At 45.3% G+C, this 27,931-nt stretch overlaps 2 protein-coding genes across 3 annotated transcripts in view; one reads left to right on the top strand and one right to left on the bottom strand.

Moving 5' to 3' along the window:
• The window catches only part of LOC8030472 (trafficking protein particle complex subunit 8), a 38,426-nt gene extending 11,264 nt beyond the window's left edge, over positions 1–27,162 (bottom strand). The window contains exons 1-23 of one of the 2 annotated variants that reach the window (XM_029988197.4): positions 26,672–27,162; positions 23,614–23,820; positions 23,295–23,384; positions 21,856–22,027; positions 20,235–20,385; positions 19,293–19,362; positions 18,985–19,082; positions 17,121–17,276; positions 15,728–15,834; positions 15,287–15,437; positions 13,523–13,626; positions 12,742–13,021; positions 11,414–11,599; positions 9,427–9,685; positions 8,129–8,262; positions 7,971–8,045; positions 7,626–7,880; positions 7,088–7,500; positions 5,591–5,735; positions 5,309–5,405; positions 1,218–1,286; positions 1,073–1,125; positions 441–614 (exon numbers count right to left, since the gene is read on the bottom strand). In XM_029988197.4, coding sequence (XP_029844057.2) covers positions 441–614; positions 1,073–1,125; positions 1,218–1,286; positions 5,309–5,405; positions 5,591–5,735; positions 7,088–7,500; positions 7,626–7,880; positions 7,971–8,045; positions 8,129–8,262; positions 9,427–9,685; positions 11,414–11,599; positions 12,742–13,021; positions 13,523–13,626; positions 15,287–15,437; positions 15,728–15,834; positions 17,121–17,276; positions 18,985–19,082; positions 19,293–19,362; positions 20,235–20,385; positions 21,856–22,027; positions 23,295–23,384; positions 23,614–23,820; positions 26,672–26,825 — 3,600 coding nt within the window. In that variant the 5' untranslated portion in view covers positions 26,826–27,162. Of the gene's footprint in view, positions 1–440; positions 615–1,072; positions 1,126–1,217; positions 1,287–5,308; positions 5,406–5,590; positions 5,736–7,087; positions 7,501–7,625; positions 7,881–7,970; positions 8,046–8,128; positions 8,263–9,426; positions 9,686–11,413; positions 11,600–12,741; positions 13,022–13,522; positions 13,627–15,286; positions 15,438–15,727; positions 15,835–17,120; positions 17,277–18,984; positions 19,083–19,292; positions 19,366–20,234; positions 20,386–21,855; positions 22,028–23,294; positions 23,385–23,613; positions 23,821–26,671 lie in introns of both variants that reach the window. The other variant, XM_029988196.4, reaches the window with a different exon arrangement.
• Positions 27,163–27,370: 208 nt separating this feature from the next.
• The window catches only part of LOC8030473 (SUMO-activating enzyme subunit 2), a 51,250-nt gene continuing 50,689 nt past the window's right edge, over positions 27,371–27,931 (top strand). The window contains exons 1-2 of the mRNA XM_029988202.4: positions 27,371–27,594; positions 27,700–27,783. Coding sequence (XP_029844062.2) covers positions 27,472–27,594; positions 27,700–27,783 — 207 coding nt within the window. The 5' untranslated portion in view covers positions 27,371–27,471. The remainder of the gene's footprint in view (positions 27,595–27,699; positions 27,784–27,931) is intronic.

Genomic DNA, 27,931 nt, shown 5'->3' with positions numbered 1-27,931 from the left:
TGCGTCTCACACTCCAACAGGCTCTAAGAAAGTCGTATTTCTATTGCCACTCCAGAAGATGGCATCCTAAAGTAAGACATCCATGGAGTGGCATGTATACCTTGCACGACACAGGGCTGCTTTGTGCCATCCAGTTTCCACATGTGTAGTATGCAGTTTCTCCATACTAACACATCACATTCTGTGTTACCACTGCCTTTGCCGTACAGTAAGGCAAAGGGGCAACTTTTTTTAATTCGGAAAGCTTTTAAATTGCACTGGGTGTTGCTGTAGGGGACAAAAATGCTGCAACAATTACATTTTCATATCTTCGAGTCCACACAGTTTCATTGTGAAGTTCCGGTACCATTGCCAGACAAATAGGGTCATTGCTATGTTGGTTTACCCACAAGTTAACTGGTTGAGTTCACTTAATTAGCTGTTGAATTAATGTAGCCCACCTTCCAAAGGATTGCAAGGGTAATGTCCAGGGATGGTGCCTTCTCTAAGTTTGCTGCTGCAAGTTGCATGGCTACATTGTCTCCCTGGGAGGACGCTTTTTCCTGGCTCAAGGGTGGCCATTCTTGGCTTCCTCGCCAACAGAAATCAAGACACGGCGTGCACGTGCTCTCCACCTGTGGAAGGGAAGGCAAGCCTCAATCCAGAGGAAGCAAGAGCTCACGTGACAAACACCGTCAGAACCCTGGTTCTGACGTTCAAATACTGCCCCGTACACAATGACACAAGAAATGCAAGCAACAGTCTTTCATGAATAGTGCATCTCAACGAATGAAAGCGAGTAGATGTGACACCATCTCTCAAGTTTGGACGCCAAATTAGCAGGTGACATTCTAAAAATCATACAGACAATGTTTAATCATTTTCTTTTCGCAACAGCTTTTTTGCTACACCAGCAGTCGGGCACTAAGCACGAGGGCAGTCATTTGCAACCGGAAATGTCTTCGACATCATCTGCCCTCTGCTCCAAACGGTTCAGACTACCTTTGCTTACAAGACTACCGAGATGGAATCCATTCGAAAATAAACTTGTCCAGAACCAGGTATGAGGCTGACAGCATGTGTCATGACTCACCTGAACCCGTGCTAACGGTAGTTGGGAAACAACGGCTGTGTTATCCTGGCTCACTGGAAGGACAGAGACAAACAATTTTTACTCCCTTTTTAAACAAAAATACTAAGAGATCCATCACTCGGTCAAAAGTTGCACCAGAACTTACATTTGGAGCTGAAGGGAACAGCTTTGAAGACTAGGTTTTTCGTTTCCTGAGGTTTCACTACACTTGCCCCTAAAAAGAAAGTGGTGTGTCCTTCTTATTATCTTTGCCCTCCCATATTAGACACGGTGAAGGAGATAAGAGTGGAACACTGGCCAGAAGCATCAAGCAGCCAGCAGGGGCTTACAATGCTGTCTATCATATTTATTTGAATATAGTTTGACGTCTGTGGCACTGTTCCTACAAATTTGTGGTCGACATATAAACATGACCAAAGGAGGTCAACCTACAATACTGATCAACTTTCCAATGCCATTGAGCAAACCAAGATGTTTCTCTGCATCAGTTGCTTCTACAAGCACACCAATGCAACGCGGAGAAGCTTGATGTGAAAACACTGTTGCCAAGAGGTGAAGCTTGATGCGAGCCATGAAGCGCTAGTGCCAAAGCACAGAGGCAAGTAGTCGACTGTACTGGAAGTTCGGACAATGAAATACTCAGTGCAACAAATTAGTTTTAGCTTGGGCGTCGAGGGACGTTGCGAAAAACTGGCTTTCCTCATTTTCTTCCTTCCCACTTCTTGCAAAGAATCAATGCTGACCTACAAACAGTATAGACCACTTACAACGTAACCGCTTATAGTGCAGGACCGGGTATAAAGCGGTTTTTTTAAACCACCGGTTCGCCTCCCATAGAACTCCATGTAATTACATACCGCTTAAAATGCAGCCGCGCGAAGGGAAATACCGGTTATAGTGCGGTTTTTGGAACAGCCCGCCGACCAAGCAGACCTACCAACGTAGCGAGCACGCTTCCCTGTGCGACACTAGATAACGGCGCTAGCCGCAAGCGGCACTCGCAGGGCAAGGAGGTTGCTCGAAGAAGCGGGGAGAAGCGAAGAGTCAGGCTTCAGTTGCCATAGCGACGGAGGGACGCACCCACGTGTCGTTCACGTGCGTGCGTCCCTCCACTGCGTTGGGAAACAACTGCAACGACAGACCAATCGCAAGTCGAGGAGAAGTGTTCGCGCGCGTTGCATGCCGGTCGCGGGCCGGCTGCTTCTATTTGCAAACATGGCGTCGGTTGTAATCGTCGACGTAGACGGCGTGGTGGATGCTCATCGTTTCGCGTAAAAGCGCTATCCTTGACTGTGAATTTTTGTTGTGTGTCGCTATGATAACCCAGCACGTACTAGAAGAAAAGATCCACCTTTTCGTGCGGCGATGTCGTGGCGGCACTCTCAAGACGGCAGAAACGCCCGTGTCGTCGGGTTTGCTTACTTCGACTACAGTGGTGATTTATTTCTAAGCATTTGTGTTTTCGAACATCGCCTGGATTTCTTATTTGGAGCATTTCATGCCTGTGCTCAAGTTGAAGGTAATACTGGTGCGTAGCGTATAAAGGATGCGAATTTTCACGCGTTTTTATCGCCGGAGAAAAGTGATTAGGGTTAACAATCCTGAACGCTCGCAACGTCTGTCCGCGACCCGCGACGCCGTTAAAAGGTTGCGCCAGGCGAAAGTCGCTCATTTCTTTCAAAATGTGCGACACACTTGGGAGAAAAGTGTACTAGTCCGGTGAAATAAAGACTTTCTTCAAACTAAGCTTTATTTTTCATCTAATATAAAATAAATTCTTTTACAAAGGTAAGGTATCTCATGGCATGTATTTTGGCCTGAAAAATGGATGTTTTGGTTATAGCGCGGTACTGTTTAGTGCGGATTTTCGCGACTCCCGCGACATACGTTATATGCGGTCTACACTAGGGATGTCGCGAACCACCCTAGGTTCGATTTCGAAAAGTTTCGATATTTGCGAAGCGAACTGAAGTTCGATTTCGAAAAAATTCGATATTTTCGTACCGACCGAGGTTCGATTTCGAAAAATTCGCAACTTTTGTCCACAGCAGAGTTTCGAATTCGAAAAGTTCGAAGCTTTCACGGTTTCTAAAATTTCGAATTCGATTATTTCGAATATTTTTTTACTTCAGGTTCGATAAATTCGAAGATTTCGAAATTCTTTGTAAAAAAAATTCGAAAACTTCGAACGCTTCGAATTTTTATAGACATGAAGTTCGAACAATTCGAAGATTTCGAATTTCTTTTTGCATAAAGTTCGAAAAGTTCGAAGGTTTCGATTCTCTTTTAACGCTAAATTCAAAAAAAAAAAACTTCGAAGATTTTGAATTTCTTTTAATCCAAGTTTTCAAAGTTCGAAGTCCGATTTTCAAGTTTTTCCACAGTTTCAGTTTCAAATAACGTTTTCACGACTCACTGGTTTTCACAAAATCAAGTTTAGAAAAGTTAGGGTGTGATATCTAGATTCTGCGAAGTTGGTCAGGCAATTAAATGAGACGACGAGTGTCCCGGACGTGCTAGAATATTTGCCAGTGCAGAATTGTGACCGCCAGCCCCCCCGGGGGGGGGGGTCTTTAACCTGCATCACGCCGTAGTGATTGCACGAACACACTGTTTTACGAGACTCTTCCAGTTTGAAACGGCCAGGGGCGAGCAGGAGGTTGAGGCTGAGAAAAACCTTGAAGCGACCTGGCAAACTAGCTCGCCACCCCTTGCACGCTGGTAGTAATCCGATCCGGTGAAGTTTATAATTGTCCTGGAGGTTTATTTTCTGGGACGGAGGAATCGCCTCGCAAAAAGCACAGAAGCCGACACAACTCGAGGTCGAGGAGCGTTCTACCATACAAGTGGCGTCGGAAGAGGAAAAAGGGGGAAAGAGGGTAGCGGCGGGGGGGGGGGCTTCAGCCTTCTTCTCCCCCTTGCAGGTATTTCGGACTGTTAAAGAAAATAATACGGGGAAAGAGGGCGTGGTCGAGCTTATTTTAATCTGAAATTATTTATTTTTCTTTTAATGACGTGTTGAACGTGAACACTACTAGAAATCTTCTCCCATGAGTTAATTTATTCCTTAACATGAAAAAAACAATAAATATATTATTTTGTATTCTGCAGATGGCAATGATATGTAGTGTCTGCGGTGTTAATTTAAATGCAATACCTCAAACAACTTAGACGAAAATAAATATCAAGTTTAGGTCATAATTGCATGCAGATACATGTTTGGACATTTCTTCGAAACTCACGTTGAATAACAATAATCACATCTTAAGACGGCACTTAATATTACCTAGGCTACACATAGATCATTCTTAAAAAAGTATAACTTATCTACCATGAATAGCTCCGGCTGCAGCGTGCTTCAAATCTGGCACAAACGATAATCGTCAAAAACCCGTCGTCCTTCCTCGCCCCTTCGGGGATTTATTTCCTCAAACCTAAGTATGCCAGAACATTGAAATAAACGACATTGTCTTTCGTAGGGAACGCAGCACCGCGTGTAAAAGTTCGAGAAAAAAAAATTACGAATGTACCCCACTACTTAAAATCAAATGAAACCATTCGCCGGTCTTTCGAAGTTCGACGAACGTCGAACTTTTACCCTAAAAGTTCGAAGTTCGTCGAACTTCTGACTTTTCAGAATTCGAAAGTTCGAAACTTTTCGAATTCTCTTGATAAATAAGTTCGAAAGTTCGAAATTCATCGAATTTTTGGTCAGTCAAGTTCGAAAGTTCGACAAGCATCGAACCTTGCAGCGCAATAAATTCGAAAGTTCGAAAAAGATCGAATTTTTTTGCGTAATAAGTTCGACGGTTCGAAAAGCGTCGAACTTCTTAGCTTAACAAGTTCGAAAATTCGACCTCCGTCGAATTTTACGATATAGACAATTCGAAAAATCGAAATCTTTCGAACCTTTCGAACCGCTTGATTCGATCATCGAAACTTCGATTCGAAAAAAGTTCGCGGCATCCCTAGTCTACACTGTATATCTGAACATTTTTGTATTATTCTCCAAGAGTTTTCCAGTGTAGGGGTCAAACAATAATTTAGCGAATACGGTACTGAACACATTTCAGCTCATTTGACAAGGGATATAAAGCAAGAAGGGAAGTTTCAGCTAAGAAGTTCTTTTAGACATCCCTGCTGTCACAAAGGTCCATGCTTGAAAAAAACAAAACAAAAAAATACATAAGAAAGAACCGACAAGCACAGAGAAATGGCTTAAGTGTGTCGACTCACCAACCCTCAGGTGTGTCGTCAAAGGAATCAAATTCCAAACACGGCTCACGCACGTCACCTGGAGTAAACTAAGGTCGACGCCTCCAATGCTTTCAGCCTTCAAATAAAAGGAATGTGCAGTCCATTAGCAAGAAACCACAAAGTTAAAAAACCCAGACAGGGCGTTGGCTAATTTACACATTTGTAACCTCAAAAGTTTCACATCGAGTGATAGATACACTTCCCTGCAACACGAGTGAATTACTGACTGCCAAACAGCAGTGACATTACTAATGTCCTTACCTCACTCAAGTTTTTGGCCTGAAGGGAAACTAGAAGTCCGTTGGGAGAACCTGCCCCGACTGCTGACACGCTCTGTCGAGCTGAGGCCTGCAGAGCCAGCGAGGGAAGCGTTGAGAAGTGGATGTTGTGGTAGAGAACACGGTGCCTGTTGAAACAGGACATGCCCATGAGTCAACGCGCATATCCCTTTGGTGACTCCAGAGCTACACAATGCTGCCCGGCATTGCTATTGCAATTCAAAGAGTGCAAAACAAATAGGCGACCATAGCTGTTATTCTGATGCGCTCAGTATCGCCATGGGCAACCACTGGGTAACTAGATTTGAACATCTTCATAGGACAGAGTTAACTACCTTCACTTCATCCATATCCTGTTATCATATTACTTTTCGTGCATACATTCCGCTTCGGTGCAATCGCAAGCTAAATAGGAAAAGCCAAAAAACCAGGTGATGTGGTGTAGTGGTTAGCATACCTCACCAGTAACGAGGAGACTCCAAGTGCGAATCCCCACACCGCCATATACTGTCTTTTGGCAGCGTTCTAACCTTTATTCCCATTTGATCGTATGGTTCATTCATCTGCATATTTCAACCATTTCCTCTTTAGAGACCATAAAAAGATGATAAAAATGACCTACCCATAAAATCCCGAGAGATGCCCCACCCCTGAAAGGTAAGCCACCCCTATTTTTGGCTTGATTTGCTATTTTCTTTTAAACACCGAAAGATAACCCACTCTTAGTAATCATAGTGTTCGGATCAATGATGACCTTGGCGTAAATGCATCTAGTTAGCTATGGCGGGCGGGGTATAAGCGAACATTGCTGACTGGGAAGCACAGTCATCTTTGCTTCATTGCCCCTTGCCGCGATAACAAGATTGACAGAGACACATAATCTAAAAATAGTGCACATCGAAAGTTAGCCCACTCTTTATTTTCACCAAATTTTCTCTCGATTTTAGGTGGGCTATTTCTCGGGATTTTACGGTAATGATGTATTCCATGTGGCTCCTGAATCTCGCAGATGACAGTGCCGTGTCAAATAGAGGCAATACAGTAAAACTAGGCCTTTTACGGTAACAAGAAAAAAGGATCCGAGAATCAAGAGCGGTGAAGGAGTCATGGTACAACACTAAATATAGCATAGCTTTCGGCTGTACTTCTGGAGCTTTCAGCAAGTACTACGGTTTATGTCCACAATTAGTTAGGCAGAAAGTGCTTTGGCAACATCGAGCAGGATTTTGGAGACGATGCATAGGTGCCACATCTGGCTTTTGCGCACAAGTCTCGCGCTGTACCCTGGGTCGCCTCAATGAGAGCTTCTACAATAGCGTAGCGCACCCACGGGCTTATAGTCCCAGTCTTTAGCCACAGCATCCGTAATTAATTAGAAATATACAATTGTATTAACAACATTATCCGAGCCTTTTTTACCACGAAAAAAAGGTGAAGACCACAGTTGTGTAATCCCCATACACAATATGTTCACACTCACGTGAGCCTGCTACTCTTCTGGGCACTCTCGTAGTAAAAGAGCAGTCTGAGAGTGTGACGTCCCACTACGTCAGGTCCCCGAATCCACAGGGGCACTGAGGCATCTCCACCACCAGGGATCCTGCAGACAGCCTCTGGGAGACTGCAGACGAAGTTTGCCGTGGGTCGCTGTGCTAAAACTGGTGCTGCCCTGCTCGACTGCAGGGGCTTTTCACGGTACGCAATGCCTTCGTCCGCCGAACCCAGAGCGCCTTCGTCGTCGGGATCGTTGAAGCCGAGGCAGAAGAGTTGGGGGGTCGGTGAAGCGATGAGAAGTGATGAGAGTTCAGGGAGGTTCGGCGCATTGGAAACGTGTAGAACGGTGCGCTGCACTTCGCCACAGAGGAGTTGCCGGGGAACATTGGAGAAGCTGACCTGAGCAAAAAAAGAAAAGGCATCCCCATTTGGAAACACAACCGTAGTGCGGGACGTGCCACTACCGATTAAAATGACATCCACCTCCAAATAGCCTTACGGTTGGCGAGGAAGTGGAAGCCTACCGTAAGCTGTGGCATGGCAGCGACGACCGTCGGATGCAGCCTCCAGTCGGGAGAGTAGAACTGTCCGTTTTTGGCAGTCTTGAGGTTTTTCAGCTTCGGACCCCGGACCGACAACAACTGGCGTCCGCTCACGGGGCTGGGCAGAGGTCCGAGGTCCGAGGTTGCATCCAGTTGGGTGGGCGAGAGCCCAACCCGATAGGCAAACCCGGTTACGTGGAGGTCGCCCGTGCAGTGGGGAACCAAGGTCAAACGCACCTGCCGCCAATGCACAGATTATGCCCGAACTCACTTCAAAGGAAAGATCCTTCTCAATAATGCCCCGAGAAAACACTTGCATCTACTGACCCTTTGCTTCTGTTCAGACTCGAGGAGAACTTCGTCCAGCACGCCAGTATTGATGAGTGTAGCTGCCTGACCATCCTGCTCAAAAGAAAGCGTGCAGTGTTGTCCGCTGTGCACGTGCACGTCAAAGAAGCAAGTCCCAGTAAGGGCACGTCACTTGCCTGAGCATCAGCTCTGTCATTGCTAATAAGGTCCTCCCTGTCTGAGGGAAGAAAGCTCCAAAGCAGATGCACCTGGCTTAGCTGGAGAGCGATTTGGAGCGGATTGCGCAGTTCTAGTTCAACTGTCACCGGTTCTGAAAATATCCACCAAGGAAGTTTAGTTCAGTTTAAGTCCCGTTTGTTCACCACGAAGGTACCGAGGACAGTAAAACCACACCTTAGAGGCATTTTAATCCAACATACCAGTTTCCCAGGTAAAAGCTGCGGTTGTCTCACGATTAAGCATCTCAGAAAAGTGACTGAATTTCTGCGAGTTCCCCATCACGGACACCGTAGTAATAGGCAATTGCCGGTAAGAAATATTTTATAAACAACAGTTATGAAAACACTTCTGTAACAACTGTGGAAATCGGAAAACTTGCGTAAAGTATCACTGCTTGGGTTAGAAAGGCAACTGCTAGCCTGTAAAGGGCAACTCCACTTCATTTCTGTTATGGCAAAAACAATGCAGCTCTCCTTAGTACCAACCAGAAAGGCCACAGATCAAATATTATGATCTACGTAATTCCATTTAAATGTTTTGATTATTAAACAGGTCACTGAAATATGATACGTACTACAGCTGAAAACTGCTAGCTCTAGCAGGTGACACGCAGCACAAACAACAGTGCACGGTCCCTGAAGTAGTGAGTGTTGGCAACCGGCGTCACATTCAGTTTTAACCAACTTCATACTTCTGCTCCCGATAGATGTTTCTCACCATTTGTTGGTTCAAACTTAAAAGTACGTAGAACGATTACCACTGCTCGAATGAGTGGCAAAGCCTTCATAACAGCTCTTTCACTCAGATATAAACTTGTCCGGCCCACCTGGCCTCAGGTTTTCCCATTCACATTAATTGTTCCTTCTAAACGAGAGTGCAGTCGCCTGCTGTTAGTCCCCCCCCCCCCCCCAGTGTGTTTTTCAAACACAAACTAACTCCGCGTGTTTTTCGAAAAACTAAATTAATAAATTTGTAGAGAAAAATTGTTTCAATTAAATCATCGCCAGAAAGAAAAAAAAACAACAACATTGTAAACAGCTTCTAGACATTTCTCACACATGTGAATTCTTTAGGCTCGGCTACCAAAGGGTACTGTATCTGCGATAGCAAAGTAGTGCTAATATAACTGAGCTCGCCGTCATTCGGCCATGCGAGAAAAAAAAGATGCGTCCACCACATGTTGGCTAATGTCAAAAGACCACAAAATACGGAAGAGGGTCATAGGGAAAAAGGTAATCGAGTGAGGGGCACTGACCCCCGACGACTGTGAGAGGCCTGGCCCCATTGTCGGTGTCGTCGCTGAGCAAACTCAGCTGGGGACGAAAGGTGGCTGGGAGCGTGCCGTCGTTGGCCACTGCAGCGGCACACTCCTCCAGCTTGAGCCAGGTGCCCAGGTCCCCCCAGAGGGCACCCTCATCAGCCACGGGTCCCAGGTAGACCCTCGTGGAGCTCGTGTGCACCTCTGGCACCGGCAGAAGCACCGTGGCTGCTGCCAGGTCGTTCTCGTGCAACATCTGCAAGTGGGCGCCCCGTTTAGCAGAAGCTCGGCTCTTGAACAGAACAAAGGTCTATTCGAAAGCCGGTGGCATCAACGGGGGAAAAAAAAAACAACTTTTGTTACCATACTCAACTGCAGATAAGCCTCAAATGAGCAGAGCCCAGTGCGGTTTGAGAGAGGTGCCTTTGTGCATATTTTCTACATAGTTTTTGTAAAGGCGAATATGCTTGCGTTTTGCATATTGTACAATTAATTAACGTAGACTATTCTTTCTAGTTTTTTTCCTTGAATGCTGTGGGGCAGAGCTCTTTTTTGTCTACTCTTAAATAATGTATCCCAGAACTTTTCAATTATAGTGCCTTGAACACTTTATGCAAGTGACTTTTTGCTATAGTGTCTGCTTATTTTCTTTAGTTTCATATAATATTTCTTTGCCGACTGTTCAACCTCTTTTTTGTTTAGTGTTCTCAGTGTATTTCCTTTTTTTTCTTGCATGCTGCTTGTGGCTGCTGAAGTTATGGGGGCTAAGGACCAGTCAAGCTGTATCAACAGCTTTTTTCCAAAGCCCCCACCAACACTGTATGCTTGTCGGAAATAAACCTATTATTCTTATTATTATAAAGCGCCGTTCACACACTTCCAACCGAGTAGGACGGAGAGAGACAAGACCGGTTTTTAAGCCTCTTGGGACGGCATAGAACCTGCTCCGCAACGGCGCCTCTGGTCCTACGCCGTTGCAAGAGGCTTGAAAACCGGTCTTGTCTCTCTCCGTCCTACTCGGTTGCAAGTGTGCGAATGGCACTTAACTCTAACTGCAGCTTCGCATCAGCCATGTTTAAGCGGTGCATACTCCACCGATGCCAGAGGACACACGAAAAAGCTTGTATGCGGATGCCTACGGTAGTGCAATGTACTAGGGCTAACTAAGCTTACTGTTTACTAGATTAAGTCTGTAGCTTCAGCACCTGCTTGCATCTCAAAACAGAATATATCCACATAGAGCATAAAAAGAAAGCAGACGATATGTTAGGTGTGTTCGTTTAGCCGTGACGCATTGAAGCTGTTTGAGTATGTGTAGAGTGCTTGTCAAAACTTATGTTTTCTTTGTACAATGCACGACCCCGGTGTTTTCTCACAAAATAAAACTAAAAAGGCTACCATATTTATTCTAAAATAGATAGACTTCTTCACAAACAATGCGTGTGCGTGTATTTATCTGCAACACTTAAGAAAAGCCAATCATCGCTACTTGTGGAAGAGGTCCGGCGAATGACGAGGCACCCATAATTTCGGAAGGCAGAAATAAGATCTGTGTGGATCGCATTTTTTTTATTACGAATGTTATTTTTGTTTTGTCATTCGCCGGCTCCTTTCGTAAGCATTCTGCGGGAAAGTAGACACACAGGCCTATTCGTAAAAAGGTTGACCTATTTAATATTGTAAGTAGCGACCTTGCAAGTGGTCGCTTGCTGCTGCTTTGTGTTTACTGCAATCTGGGCCCACCCACAATCCATCGGTACCACCGATGTCTGCCTCTATGCAGCACCATTCCGAAGCATCCCAAATGCGTGGGAAGATGTGGAGCTTTTCCTCTGGCTTCACTGCACAAACCCTATGGCTCTGCTCCCTCCTTTTGAGGGCTGAAGAAGAACCTTGGGTGCAGACTTTTCAGGCTGGCCCGCCAGAGCTCCCTCGCACAAGACGCCCACGGGCAGACAACATCCAGGCAACGAAAGAGCCTCACCTTGAGCACCAGGAGGTACTCCCTGAGGAAGAGCAGCTGCTGGGTGGGTGACTGCTCGCTGTGCTTGGCCAGCAGGCAGTGGAATGCCTCGTGGGCCCCCTGAAGCAGCTTGAGGTATGTCGACTGCCGGCCAATAGTGAAGTGGATGTGGTCCTCTGCCAGACTCCAGTTGCGGCCCTGGTACACCTGCGCCCACATACGCAAGCAATGGGCCGCTGCTACAACTGTGTCCCGTACCATGTTCCATCAAAATGACGGAATGCATCTCGGAAATTACTGTTCCAGATTACCGTCACTTAGGAAGCAGGGTTGAGCACGCACCATTTCTATGTTTGGGCCAAGTGTGTTACGTATGAGACATATACCTAGGGGTCTGGGTTTTCAAACCTTACGTTGGGTGAAATTCGGTCGGTCTCTTTTCGGGTTTCTTTTTCGTTGCAATTTTAACTTCCGTAAAATATCCAGTTCTCAAAAATATGGTGTTTACCAGAGTTTAATTTTTGTTTTACTATGCCCAATGTTCTAAAAATCTATGATTAAAATTAAATATCCACAGACAAATGAATAAAAATATATAAAGATACCAGCAGAAAATGGCTTTCACCATTATATAAAGGTAGCCTCCTTGTCCCAGTAAAAAGCTCAAATTGAATACCGTAGAATACCGTGCATCCGCCCATTCCGTACTAAGCGCCCATTTGCAAATTTGTAAGATCTGAGAAAATATGCACAGTACACTTGTATGTAAAATTGATGACTGGACAAGCGCCCATCCCCAATTTATTTTGCTATTATCTCCAAATTTTGAGTGGGCGCTTTCCCGGTATTTTACGGTAGTCGAAACTGGGACAGAGGATAACAGAATCGCATGCTTAGACTGCCTTCTGTCATGACCCAGAAATACAGCAACATTGACTCATTCTCCTGAATGGATGCCGACGATAAAAACCCTCGATAGAGCGGCTTACTTTCAAGATCGCACATCCGGCACTGTATACCCATGCTAATGTGAAAAGCTGAGAAGTTTTTTTTGACATTGCGATTTCAAAAATCTCGAGCTCTTCGAATAAAGCCCAGGTGACAAATATTCTGCCGGCAAGCGTTTTTCGCCTTTATCCAAAAATTCAGAGCCCTACAAATAATTGAGGGATAGGCATGCAAAGGCCAGTGAAAGTTTACCCAAAAGTACTACACTAGGGTAGACATTAATAAAAGATCCAAGCGAAACCACAAAGAAGGTCCAGGCACCTGCACGCATTGGCATACCAGTGCTTGAAGTCAGTCCTCTGTGCATGTGTTCCTCCACGAGTGAGAGAAAGAAAGGTTACCTGCAGCGCCTCCTGGTAGGCCCGAAGGGAGTGCTTGCGGTGCCCTGCCTTGCTGTAGCGGTGTCCGGCTAGCACCACGTGGAAGGCATACTTGCGCACCGAGGGTGCCGTGCCGGCTTGAAGGAAGCAGTAGGCCGCCTGCTCGAGGAGAAGCGCACTGCGCAGGTCAGAGTCCTCGCTCGTCAGCCGGATCAGCTGGGCCGCTACGCTTGAGTGCTGTCCCAGGTGGCGAAGGCACTCTGTGCTCAGCAGGGCTGCCCTCGTTGCCAGCTGGGGAAGTCTGGGACATAGCAGTGCTAATGTTAGGTAGGCAGTTATCCAACAGCTCCTTTGGTCAAAAATGGGAGAAAAAATGTAGAGATAACAAAACACTTAAGTCCCAGCATTTGCTGTTTCGAAACCCTAAAAGATTGAAATGACACTTTACTAGAGTTTTGACATCTTTCTTTATCCCAGTGCTTTCCACGAAAAGTGCCAAATGCACCTCCTTGCGTGACTGAACAAACAAAAATGTCAGCACATTAATCCTAAAGCACCTACCTCAATCTCCATAATCTGGCAAAGTGTGCGCACAAATTGTGTATATTACGGAGGCGTGTATACTACGGAGGCGTGTAGACACGCGGGCTTTGTTCATAGGAAAGTTGATCTAGATTTGGTAAAATATGGTACAGTACTTGCACATAGTGCTAGTGCAAACAAAATATTTTGCGCGTGCCTTTGATAGTGCTGCACATAGCCCGCGAGGTGGAGTCTAGGGCAGAAATGACTAGCCACTCACTTGCAGGTGTTGAGGTAGAGGTCAATTGCCGAGTCCATGTAACGTAATGGGAAAGGTCGCTGGGCATTCACGCCTGCCATAAACACCGCCAGGGCAGCCATTTCCTAGACAGAAAAAATAGCTCGCAATTCATTTACAGCACGTAAAGATCTTAACTTGGCAACAAGTTTCCCATGACAACCCCAAAGCTGCAAAGACTTGTATGTTACCCAGAAACCTCAGCATTAAAACTGAACCATCTCATAGAGGTGTCCACAAAGCGTCAGCTCACAATTTGAATAAGAATGCATAAAAACTTTCTAGCAGTATCAGTATTTGTCCTCCTACAAAACAATTGGCACAGCTACGAGGTAATAGAACAGAAATGCCATTTGCAGATGTCGACAGTATTTATGCTTCACAACTCCCACTACGGTTGCATAGAAAGACTAAGCAATTTTCACTCCAGATTCTCAAAAATTTCAGGCTGAAATTGGTGGGTATTTTCACAAGATTTGTGCATATGTTATGTTTGAAAAAAAAAAAAAAAGATTACAGGGTAGACCACATATAATGTATGTCGCGGGAGTCGCGAAAATCCACACTATAAGCGGTATCGCGCTATAACCAAAACATCAATTTTTAAGGCCAAAATACATGCCATGAGACAACTTACCTTTGTAAAACAATTTATTTTATGTTAAACGAAAAATAAAGCTTAGTTTGAAGAAAGTCTTTATTTCACTAGACTAGTACACTATTCTCTCAAGTGTGTCACACATTTTGAAAGAAATGAGTGACTTTTGCCTGGCGCAGCCTTTTAACGGCGTCGCGGGTTGCGGACAGACGTTACGAGCGTTCAGGATTGCTAACCCTAATCACTTTTATCCGGTGATGGAAACGCGTGAAAATTCGCATCCTTTATACGGTACGCGCCAGTAATACCTTCAACTTGAGCACAGGCATGAAGTGCTCCAAATAACAAATCCAGGCGATGTTCGAAAACACAAATGCTTAGAAAGCTGTAGTCTAAGTAAACAAACACGACGACACGGGCGTTTCTGCCGTCTTGAGAGTGCCGCCACGACATCGCCGCACGAATAGGTGGATTTTTCCTTCTAGTACGTGCTGGGTTATCATAGCGACACACAACAAAAATTCACAGTCAAGGATAGCGCTTTTACGCGGAACGATGAGCTTCCACCACGCAGTCTACGTCGACGATCACAACCGACGCCACGTTTGCGGATAGAAGCAGCCGGCCCGCGACCGGCATGCAACGCGCGCGAACACTTATCCTCAACTTGCGATTGGTCTGTCGTTGCAGTTGTTTCCAACCTTTCCAACTCAGCGAAGGGGACGCACGCATGTGAATGACACGTGTGTGCGTCCCTCCGTCGCTATGGTGACTGAAGCCTCTCTTTTCGCTTATCCCCGCTTCTTCGAGCAACCTCCTTGCCCCGCGAGTGCCGCTTGCGGCTAGCGCCGTTATCTAGTGTCGCACAGGGAAGCATGCTCGCTGCGCCGGTTGGTCGGCGGGCTGTTCCAGAAACCGCACTATAACCGGTATTTCCCTTCGCGCGCCTGCATTTTAAGCGGTATGTAATTACATGGAGTTCTATGGGAGGCGAACCGGTGGTTTAAAGGTTAAAAGTCTATACTGCATCTTGCTTAGCAGCGCCTCAAGATTTGTGTGCAGATTCAGATGCACCAAAGCCCACCAAACCAGCAGGATCATTTGCCCTAAGCTTGTCAACAATAAATGTCACGGAATAAGGGCAGTACCTGTGCGCCGGCAAAGTGAAGCCAAGCACTGTCGCTGCTGAAGTCCCTCTTGGCACTGTGGTAGGCCTGGTAGGCAAACTCGTACAGTTGGAAGAGGAAGGCCAGGTCGCCCAGACGTCTCACTTGCAGTTCAGGAGCATCTTGGCCGTAGCTGGAGGTTAGAGAACACCCCCATTCCACCAAGCAGTAATCTCACTGTTGCCAACAACAGTTGGTTTTTATTTTTGGTTTGAACTCTGTGTACAGCACAGTCTTTGGGCACTAAGGTATGCTGCTTGTGTTAACTGACGATCAGTGAAACCTCCTAGTAAGCAGCTTGCAGAAACGTAACATGGAAATTACAATAAGAGATAACTGGCAAATGGTAGAGCAGTTCATTTTTAAACAGCTTTCCCACCCTTTCTGACATGCAACAAATAAACTAAAGGTTGTCTCACTCACACGACAGAGTTGACAGATGAATGAGGACCTTGAGGAACTGTTTTGCTTCCAGCAAAGAGTTTCTTCATGCTCATGAATGAGCGGTGGATTCCTTTCTTGTTGGTCACCTGAGGAAGTTGGGACGTTATTTACTCGGGCTCTATATTCTGCAAATTTTAGGATGTGCGAGTTTCAGGAATATCTTGCGATTGGGAGGGGATGCTACGTATTCGTTATCGGAGGATGATACATTCGCATGATCCATTTTTCGCAATATTTTTTCAGACACGAAATTCACAACAAGTTAGATCCTTTCGAAATTGCTTACAGTGTCTTGCACACCAACAATTGTGCGGTTGAAGATGCAAACAAAAAAAGGCAAAAAAGAGAAGATAGAAAACCATGTGGCACCCATTTTACATTGCAACCCAAGCATGTGTCAAGACGAACCCTAAAGTACTCAAAGCATATCTTATCTTTAGCACAGGATCACGGTCCTTAGACACCTCTGGTTTAGAAGCTCAGCCGTTGCAATATGGGATAAAAAAAAAAAAAAAATCTTTCGAGAATATAGCTTTAAAAAACTTGCCAATACATTTTAAAATTTGTCTATAATAGTCCAAACACATATTACTTGTGCATTTAGATAAAAACTATTTAGATACAATTTAAAAGTTACAGATCGATACAATAGCCGACGCTGACAGTCCTGACGCCTTGCCAAATCTCGTTGCCTTCAGGCAGCAGTGTCCAGCAGCAGCATACCATGCACGTCGCTAGTCTCACGTGCGTTTCAGATGATGTTGGCAGGGTGCCAGCTTATCTATGCTGTCTCTTGAAAAGCTGGAGAAGCCAGTAAGTCCTTTTAACGCTCGGCGAGATTTCAGGGCGATTACAGATGTCTCTCTGGTTCTCCTAGTAGGCTCCTCACCCGATCCGATTGGCTCCCACATAACACCAAAAGTGCACCACGAGTGGGCCAGTTGGTTCCTAGGAAAAACTCTCCCAAAGCGTGACAAAATGATTCCAAATCAATTCCAAACCAAATAAATTTCCAAACACTTAGCATGAAAATCGTTAATACAGAAAACTGTATTAATGAACGAGGTGGCACCAGTGTCAGTGGCAAGTGACCTTACCCGAAGGCACAACCAAACCTTCAGGGCCTATTTTAAGTGAAATAATTTTTTCTCCTGCGTGTAATGTTTTGGTTAACTCGAATGCACTGGTTAAAAATTAAGTGAGGCTATAGGGTTGTCCTAGGTACCTTGACGATTTATATATTTGTTTGCTGAAGATTTTCCGACCTCGATTGAGGGAAATTTAGGTGACATAGTATATAAAATGCATTGTATGCAGTACAAGCAAAAGAAACAGCAAAAATCCACTTTTCAGCTCAAACATGTAACTAAACCTGGTCGTTGAGAATGCGCATCTGCTCCTCAACGTAAGGGACCAAGCCTTGACTGCAGAACTCCTGGACAAACACTCGCACACGCTCTCGGTCGCTCTGCGACAGGCAGCGTCCCAGGCGGGATCCCGGCTTCCGCCAAACGCTATCTTCGCTGGCCTGCAGTTACCAGAGAATGTTGGTGCTCATTGTACATGCAGCCTCAGGAAGATACAGCAAACAAATGCCAGAGACAGTGTGAGCTTGACAACAGCAAAAAGTCTGTCTTTTGAAGTAACTTAGGAGCAGAAAAATTTGCATTTTTGGAGCACTAAGACTAAAAGATCAGCATTCTGAAGCACTTAAGAAGTAACTGTGACATCATTTTAATCAAGCATTTTTGCCAGTCGTACCATGGGTTACAATTCAAGCAAACTAGGTTTGTACTACAAGCGTTGGAAAGTATTGAATAGAACTTTACTGTGAAATATCTGAAATTGCACACAGTGAGATAATTTTTTTTAGGAAAACATTTCAATTAAAATTGAAGGGGCACAACTCAGAAACAAGCTACTATATTGCACCATACTTAGTGGTATGTTTCATGTATGATGCAACGGTACGACCGGACAGATAGATGAGCGGACATATACCGTATTTACTCGAGTAATAGCTGCACTGTTCATGAAGAAAGCCCGAGGGTTTGGTTTTCCACAGAGCATCCAGATTGCCAATCACCGTGATCGACAGCATGATTCCAGCGGTTTACAGGACAGAGATAACGGGTTCGTGCGAAGATACCATCTGTGAAGATTGCATTTGTATGGAGAATCGTGTTCTCGATCTAGTTATTCGCTATGTTATTTATGCAGAACGCAATGATTGCCAGTATATGTGCTTTCCGGGAAAGTAGATGCAAGGGCCTTGTTCATAAATAGTGTGGCTATTACTCGAGTAAATATGGTACGCCGATAGATGGATGAATGGACAAATACGACTAAACCAAAGAATCAGACAGTGGCTTGCGCCACCTGGCAATGAAATAGTCAAGGTTGTAAACCGAGCTTTCACTTTCTGCTAAATCAATCGCAACCGTGATCTTTGGGGCAGCGTGGCGCAATTTTGGTTGATTTCACGCTCTTGGCGAAACCAGGTGCAAGAAATTGTGAATGTATTAAAATGGCGCAATTGGTGCAGCTGTCCTGCCCCTGCGAGAGCTCAGATTAGTAGCTGCTACTAATCTAATAAGCTGCATTTTTATTATTTGAAATAGCCTGTGGTTCTGAGATTTGGTGCATTGGCATCAGTGCAAATTTGTGGCATCATCAGTACAAATTTCGGAACCACAGGCTATTTCGACTGATAAAAATGAAAGGTTATCTTCAGAGAAAGCGCTTGAGAAGTTTCTTTTCTCAACAATACATATCATCAGCCCTCTGAGTCTAACTTGCAAGTTGCAAAGTCACAGCTCATGTGACATATTTTATCAGCACTGAAATTTTGCAATGATGATGACAACGGTTTTTAATCGATGTCCAAATAGCCAGCACGGGGTCAAAGAGTGCCAGTTAACGGTGTGAAATCTACGAGAAAATGAGGGCATACAAAAAGCTTTTAAGAGTAACCAGTAAACTTTAGGAACTCTGTTTGCTAATTATCGAGCCAGATTCAAACCCCAATGTCTATGTCAAATAATGCTATCCCAAAAGGAATCATTTCTTTATTTTGAAAGCTCTATCCTTTAGAAATGTTTTCAGTTTTAAACAAAGAAAAAGGTATAAAATAGCATGATCTTATCCAGTTCATCCTTGTTCTAACTCTTACTTCAATTTAAATTCAATGTGAAAGCTCCCTCCACCCGAACACAAAGCCCGGGACACTGTCTCACCGCAACATCCAGAGTGGGCGAAGAAGAGTCACCACTGCTCAGGAGAGGGTGCTGCACGGCACAGTGGTTTCTCGTCTCATCGTCGGAGTTACCAAGCTCTGCAACAAAACATGTCTGTTGCCTACATGGTGCACTCAGAATCGGTTCTCACATAAGCGTGGTCACATTGCCCCAACGGCAAGGCAAGCGCTTAAGACACCACCTTTGTAGTCATGGCACCAGTTGCAAGACTTTTCAGGTGCCCTACATAGGATGTACGTATTCCTTTTTTGCATTTTGTAAAAAAAAAAGAAAAAGGGATGTCCCACCTTGTTGAAAGATGTCGTCGTCGAGAGACAAGTTGCTTCCTAGGGCCTTGGAAGAAGTGTCGTTCACAGCCTGCTGATGAACGAAAAAAGAAAAGAAGCAAAGAGCAATAACCTGAACAATCACAAGCTGTTTTTGCTAGCTTATTCTTGAACCTTCTCCCAATTATTATTCTTGAACTACAAATCAGAAGCAACTACTGTAAAATCCCATAAGGGCGCTCTCCCCCAAGAGATCGGCCATCCGGTTTTTGTGGCTAAATATTCGCAACATAAAAATTCCAAAACATTGCTCACCTCCAGATTCCCGTCGGACAGGAATCACATCAACCATGTGAGCTGCGGTGCCAGTACATGTAACGAACGAGTTCGCAGCAGGTTTCCCCATTTTTTGTCTGCGATCTCAGCACAATATGGGTCCCCGTGACATGCGTGTTCATAGCGAGTTCCCGCGTTTTTTGTCCACGTAAGCTTGTGGCCGGTTTCCGCATGTTTATTGCACCATAAAATATGAATCTGATGCATCCGCGGTATCCTTACCCATGACAGAGGAGTTTGTAGCAAATTCCAGCATGTTTATTGCGTTGTGAAAGGCGAATTTGCCATGCCCGCGATCAGCATTACGAGTTCCCATGCCACATGGTTTGTAACGGATGCCCCTGTGTTTATCATTAATTTTTTTATAAAGTTTTGCTGTCTCATTCCCAAAGATAGCCCACCTCATGTTTTTATTTTGGGTGGGTGCCCTTAGGGGATTTTACGGTATAGGAAATTTAGTTAAGGGAACCATGATAAACACGCCAAGAGGCTACATTTCCTTACAACTGCAGTTACGTTGTAGAACACCAAACTACTTAGCCAGTCAACTTCCTTTCAAAACAATACAATTACTTATCTGCAGCCAGCTACTAAAAACCACGTGACATGTAGGCATGCAAATCTCACCTTGTCAGAGGATTCTGCATGCAAGAACTGTGACCAGAGGTCTGGAAGACTGGAGACAGTTGGATCGTCAGCGGGAGCAGAGTTGACTTGAAGTAGGTGGCAGCAGCTGGCACCATACAGTTTTTTCATGCCCTGGAATGTTGCCTCCGCTCTGTAACAAAGACAATTAGAGCAGAACGCCTTGCAAGGCTTCCGATGCTGGACAAGCTGCGTGCTACTGTCAGGTCACAATGTATTTATTCAGTAATGCTTCTAAACTATGAGCCATCTGAAAAAACTCCCAATGCTAACAAAGCAAGTTCAAAGTGTTTTCTAGCTTCTTAACATTCATACAGCTGGGACCTTGAGAGAGCCAAGAGGTTTCGTGAGATATTATTCATTGCCAAAACCGGTAAAAAAAAATTAAAAAAAAAAAAAATGTTTTTTTTAGAAACAAATAAAATCTGGAAAAAACTCCAATTACAGTAAAACCTTGTTATAACAATGATGAAGGAGCGGTCATAATTATTTTGTTATAACTATTAGTTTGTTATAGCCACTGTCCATTTCTTCACACTATTAGCAAGCAAGGGTAATTATGATTGCTTTGTTATATACATTAGTTTGTTATATCTCATTTTGTTATAACAAGGTTTTACTCTAAAAAAAAAAATGGAAACCCTTAAAACATTTTATCTTAGTCACTGACAAGATAAGAACTGCAGGCAAGATAATAACAGCAGGGAGGACTTTGCTTCCTACCTCTAATAACTCTTGGGCATCTCGGCATCTCGTGAGTGTGCAAGTGCAGTCAAAGCACGACGGGAGGCAACAAGTGCGTGCCGAAGGCTCATTGAAAAAGACACTCTGTGCTTCTTATCTACTACAATCACTACAATTGTTGATAATTTTTTAGCATAAAAATTAAATAAAGACGCGAGCGGAAGACTTGAGGTGTTTGAAGAAAATAGAAGGAAATAAATGATAAGAGACATTCACTGGCCGCCAAGCCACGTTCAGTTGATGGTGATCGTCTCCCTATTATCTGTTGGAAACCTCAAGACTGATAAATGTCAAGTGTCAAGTGCACATAATAGAAGCTTACTGTCAACAAATGCTATACAACAATGAAGAGGGCTAGTAATGGCTTAAATTTAGTTATACGAAGCCTCTCCGTAGTACAAGGTGTACAGCCATGGATTAAAGACACTGGAATGTGCCACTGCAGTGGACGAATGAAGGCATATATTTTTTGTTTTGACAAAATAAAGGTGAAATCTTTTAAGAGTGCCATCGCTTTTACCACCTGGTGCCAATGTGGGCCGCAAGTTTGTATGCTTCTTGCACATGGGTTGCGATGATGTCAGAATGCCGAGCTCTTGTCCTCTTATCCACTACCCTTTCAATCAAAGCCAATCATAGCTCGGCGTCGTTCTGACGTCACCGCATCTCTTGTGCAAGAAGCAGATGACTTGCTCTCCGCATCAATAGAACCTTTGTCTGTCTAGCAGCTCTCTTTTATGCCTCCTCAATGCTCGTATGCACACAGTACTGTTTACCGTGGTTGCGTGGTCACCAGCTTGAATGGTAAGTGCTTAATTTTCTGCAACTGCCCCATTCCCTGAGGGAGGAGCATCCTTACTTGGCCTGGTTTCCAAGTAGAGCGTCGTGAATCAGCACATAATACTTGAGCGTCTGAGGGTAAAACCAACGAGAGTGGTGTGTCCCATTCGCCTGGCATTGCTGCTGAGCTTGCACCAGGCGCTGCAACTCTTCCTGAGGAGCCGCATGCCCCGAGGAAATCACAAACATGCCTGACCATTGTCTTTGAATCAAGGACTACAGCATTACGGTTTGCTTTATGTTGCCTGTTCTACCTTGAGCAAGATTCCAAGCTTTATGCCAAGACCCCATTCGGACCCACAACAATTATCCCACTCTCTTATACATATTTTGGCTGCCTCAGTGGCTCGGAGGCAGAGTGCTGGCCTATGTATACCCAGTTGGTGGGTTAAAATCTTGTCCAAAGGTGCCCATAATATGATGAAGGCTTATTGCATCATAAAGCTGAGATCCTGGTTGCACATTACAGACCTCTAGGTAGTTCAAATTCATCCCTCTGACCCTCACTAGGGCACGCCAGATGCCCCTTGCTAATAAAACTTTTGCAAAAATGCGTAGCAAATTGCTGGGCAATAGAGCGATCTCATCAGCCAGTTTTGCTATGACACTGCTGCCATGATGCACGGAGGGAGCTCTAGTTTTTGTGCACCTGTGACAACCTCGCTGGAGCTCTGCACGTACAGATCATGAGGCGGCACGAGCCGTCTCGTGCACTGCCGCCTGTCTCCTGTGAACTAAAGTTATGGCGGCGTCACGTATGCGCCAAACGCTTGGCGAGATCGGTCTATTGTGTTGCATGTGACATGTGCGGCATCTACACTCTCAATGCTCTTCCTCAGTTAATTTAGTGACTGGCTTTATGTGTGGCATGTACACTCAATAGCAATTACTGGATGGAGATACCGACACTAACCCAGGTTTTAAAAACGTGTGAAAGGGTGTCAAGTTGCTATCTGCCTTACGCAGAGCGGATGCCCCGCAGGACTTTCTTGCCAAATAGCACCTCAACCCACGGCAATGTGTCGTGACATGCTGAAAAGACACTCGCTTAACAATCTAAATGGCATTCATTTCAGCGCCATGGACAGCGCTCCATTCTTTGCAAAAGGACCATTGCAAACATAAACGCACGGAATTTTACTTTGGTTTCAACATGCACTTTCTTTTCTTCCGTCTGCTCATTGAAAGCCACACAGAAAGATAAAACAGTTTGGTGTTCTGCGAAGGGTTTGACCATGACACAAAAGAGATAATTTCGAGTTAACATGCCAGGCATCTGATCCATTGAATAGAAACTTAACATGTAATTAGTCACTCGACATGTTCATCAGAAAATTTCGCGACATCCTTCGCACAGTGCGCACAAACTAATATGTGCGGCACTAATCCCCAGTAATGGCAGCTCCAGTTTTGGACGGCCCAGTCAAGGCATGAAACTGAAGGCATGAGTAAGGATACAAGCCAGAAAGTGCCTGGTGAAATCATGCTCCAACGGTGGCATCACTCGGAAGAATGTGTCTCTATATGACTGGAACCATGGTGTTGAGCCTGAAGCAGACATAAACAAAAAGGTCTCGATGAGACCATCCAACAAGTCCAAGTAACACCAACAAGCCACTTATCAAAGGAAATCAGCTCGAGCAACAAACAATTAAATGCAAAAGCCTGCCATCAATCCACTCACAATGCAAGTTGTACCACTAGTCAAAGTGGTTTGGACCGTGTTGAATTAGGAGCAAATGAAGGAAAGAAAACTCCTGCCCACAGGCACACTTACTCGACACTTGCAAATTGTAACAGCCAGCTTTAATGCTGCTCAGGGATGCACCACTTTCATTGAGCGATGGCTGGACGTTGGCCACCGAGTCGTTGAGGAGCTTCTTGGCTGCCGCAAGTTGGGGCAGTGGGTTGTTCAGGTCCCGAACGCAGAGGCGAAGTTTTGTGGCAATCGAGCCCTGGATGGTGTTCGGCGGCCGAACAGTCACTGCGAAGTGTGCAGAAGGCCTCATTATTCCAATTATGGGGTGGCCCCATAAATAGTGCATTTGCTCCTCTCTCCTCAAATTGACATGACGCCTCAACATACAAGTAGCCGTTATCAACTTGCCTGTTCGCTCAACTGTTGAAACTCAAGTCACAAAACATTCTTGGAATACTAAAAAAAAACACTAGTTAACTGTTCACAGCCAGATGAATGCCAGCTAAACCAGTCAAGCTGAAGCCCCAGAAGAAAGATAGCACAAGTGCCTCCAGCCAAGCAAATGGCGCCAAGTGTTGAAGATGCAAAACTGCCCGGGGGAGGGGATCTCGCACCAATTCACTTCTCTGCATTAGAATATCTAGTTATATGGCAAATAAAGTGTGAAACTGTTCTACCTGGGAGCCTTGCTTTTTTTTTTTTTTTCTAACTGTCCCATTTGGTGATTTACAGTGCCGCTTTCTATAGCATCTAGAACGAAGTCAAGGGAAGAAGACAGTTGCAGGTGAATACAGCTTCATGCTAAGAACCTCCTGGTGGATTAATTTTAACACCGGCATAATATTTGCACCTCATGCAACAGTGAATATTAGCTCAGCTGTTTCAGTAGTCTGTGAATATCCTCCGAGTCAAGTTAAACTCTTCCACAAACCTGTGCAGACCGAGAGAGACTGCGACTCTCTTTGGAGTCGTACATGCTCCTTGTATGGATGGCTTGCACAGACATCACTTCAACAGTTGTACTATGGTGCCTCGGGTCCCATTTTGATCAAGGTGAGAGCGAGCGTTCTCGGCTGCTGATTGGACATGGCGTCACTGCTTGTGCGTAATCAACTAATGATACATTTCTGACCAGTTTGCGATGTCACAATCGGACAGAAATTTAGTGAGAATATCTCACCAACGTACAAACAGCGAGAAAGGTCTCGTGCCTCTGATGTACTTGTCCTTAATACTCCTTCACCCACTGGTCAATGTCAGCTCGTGTACGGCAGCAGAACAATGTGAGCTTTGGAAACAATGTGCGGGTTGTCAATGGCTGCCAACGTGAAATAGCAGATGATCACAATCTCTGCCTGCGTTCAATCTCACTGCACCGTAGCACTCGATTCGTAGCAGACAATCAACCTTTTTTCCAGTCCATTAGCAGACGACATACTCCGTTTTCTCGCTTTGTGTCTGTCTGTGAATGATGCTCCATAACAGACGAACTGCCTTCTTCGCTTGCGTTAGCAGACAAACTATCTATAAAGGCCCGTTCACACTCTTGCAACCCAGTGCGACCGAGAGAGACGAGGCCTGTTGAAACCTCTTAAAATTTCTTAGGACGAGAGAACACACTGGCATTCTGGCGCCACCTATGCGGTGACCCTGGAACTGCATTTCACAAGAGCGAAGGTTTTGCAGGATTCCCAATTCAAATGTGTGTAATACCTATAAGAAAGGCTCGTTTATAACGTTGACAAAAGTTTTTCGAGCCAAGAAAGAAAGGATAATGCGTGAGAAATAGAAAATATGCGGACCTCCAAGTTTACACTGCTACCCAATAGATGGCGCCAGTGCGTCCTCTCGTTGTAAGAGGCTTCAAGGCACCTGTTCTAAGAGGTCACAAGAGTGTGAACGGGCCCTAACTGCCGTCTTCGCTAGCTCCGCGAGAGGTCAATTAGATCTCGTTCCCACTCTCACAGTGAGCGAAATCGGACCCCTGGAGCTTGTCTCCGACTGGTGTGCTTACAGCGTCATCAAAAGTGGTCTCTCTATTTCTGTCTGATGACATCCTAAAAGTGTCACGCGGTTCCCCGACGTAAATCCTGGCGGTGTGGCACAGAGGCGGAGGTGGATGCAGCAGACACCCGTTCTGCTGCAGGCTGCTCTGCAGCCAGACGCTCAATGGAAGCCAAAGAAGGCACCCCTCCTCCTCCTCCGTACGAGTTAGAACGCCACGACAACAGCAACCCTTGCATCCACTCGCCTTTTTTTGGCAGCACTTCTACGACCAACCGTCAAGATCGCGACACCACGGCTCCTGTGACGGAATTTATTGCCACTTGGGCGCCACTTTCAGTGCATGGGCGGGATAGGACGGTAGAATCACCAGTCGGAGATGCGTTCCCGGAACCGACTGTAGTCGTAGCGATGGTTTTATGGCTGGAAGTGCACCTCCTGCAGCACTGGTCTGACACCATTCAGCCACAGCCTGAATGGTGTGCCGACGGTAAATAATGAAGAGTAACCCCAAGCACGGTGAAACGACACCTCATGGATGCTATCGAGGAGCTGAAAAATTAGCTGCATGCCAAACATTTACATTTAGGCTCACTCAACAAGCACAGGTACGACAACAGTGAACGTCAATAACAGGGAAGTAACAAAATTAAAACTCAGCAACTGCTCTGCTGGCGTATTGTTTTGATTTGACACCTGTCACTTCGATCTATGAAATACACGAGCGAGCAAGTTCAATATAGTCTCGCTTGGCTCGCTGCGAAGCCTGTTATGGCCACATGTGTTATCGACAAACTGAAAATCTCGACTGTGACATCAAAGGTGTGGGAGCACCGCTTCATCAGCGCCGATCAAACTGCAGTCAAACCACAGCGTTAACATGCACGATTGTAAAACGCCTCCAGCTCAGCTGGTTTAAATGACAGGCTGCTCGACGAGCCTCCGGTTAAATGTTGAGTCTTATGCAGCTGATTCACGCCTCAGATGATAGAGACCTTTGAAATAAGGTACGCCATAATAAATCACAAGGAAAATATTAAAAAAAAACAAATGGAAATCTTGACTGTGGTTCGTTTTCCTCGAAACGACCGAGTCCTTGGACGCGATTGCGCTTTAGAAGCGGGCTGCCTACCTTCGACTGCCTGGCAGAACGGCTGTAGAAGCTCGACGAAGGAAAGATTGTTCCTGCGGCACACATCTTCAGCGTCGGGGCTGCACTGGGCCGTGATCATCGGCGCAAAGACGCCTTGGATGAACTCCTGGACGCCTCGCTTGCCTGGCTGCATTTTGCGTTCGGTTTCGATGCAATCGCGACCACCAAACCTTACCCTGGACGTCGTGTCATTGCGAAGACGCCTTGCCCATCGCGTCCGCGTGCTTATGACGCGTGCATTGGGAATAAGGAATATCGGCAATGTAGGGCGTTTTTTTTTTTCTTTTTTCTTTCACTGTACCGATACCGAGGGGAGTGTATGGCAGCAGCAGTCGCTACAAGACATTTGCGATTTCAGCATCTTCAGTTTGTACATACATACATACGAACATACACCGGAGTATACACCGGATGTTGGGCGCTGGTTGGTCAGCACGGTCGGCACGGTCAGCACCCAAAGCGGAAAAACCTTTAAAAAGAACGCAAGATGTTTTTGCTCTGTTTATTATTTTTTAGAATGCAAATTACTTTTAAGAAACTGTACCTGCGCCACTAGCGAATCAAACCAAATTATATTTTATGTGCACAATTTGTCGCGCGTTTTAAGCGTGGACATTGCGGAGGGCGCTACTTTTGAGCTAATCTCTGTAATCTGTACAAAAAAAAAAAAAAAAAAAAGAAAGAAAAGAAATACGTTCGCCTTCTGAACGCCTCTCTGGTCCTCTGGCGCTCTGCTGGCTTCTCTTCCTTCTCTTGTTTTCAAGCGCGAAGTTCGCAACATGGCGGGTATCGTAGCCGAAACAGCCGCGAAAGATGCCAAAATTTTAGTGGTTGGCGCCGGTGGGATAGGCTGCGAGTTGCTGAAGAACTTGGTGCTTTCCGGCTTTTCAGAAATTGAAGTGGTAAGCGTCATCGTTGATTCTCTCGGCGGCTTACTTTTCAGAAGCGCACACTCCCGAATTCACCGGCTCGAGCGGTTGCGCCGCTAATCGTGCTTTTGTTTTCAGATTGACCTCGACACAATTGACGTGAGCAACCTGAACCGACAGTTTTTGTTCCAGAAAGTTCACGTCGGCAAGTCTAAAGCCTTGGTGAGCGCCCTTCACTGTCTTCTTGGCTGATTCGGATTCGGCGCAAACCGCCGTCTCGGCTCTGTCAAACAAGGAACAATTCGGCCAGTTTCACGTGAATCGGTTAAAGAAAAATGAAGACGAATACAAGAAAAAGAATACAGCGTTT

Source organism: Ixodes scapularis, unplaced genomic scaffold (genome assembly GCF_016920785.2).
Source record: "Ixodes scapularis isolate PalLabHiFi unplaced genomic scaffold, ASM1692078v2 PGA_scaffold9__187_contigs__length_104089568, whole genome shotgun sequence".
NCBI classification, from domain to species: Eukaryota; Metazoa; Arthropoda; class Arachnida; order Ixodida; family Ixodidae; genus Ixodes; species Ixodes scapularis.
This window is presented reverse-complemented; position numbering and strand designations above follow the sequence as displayed.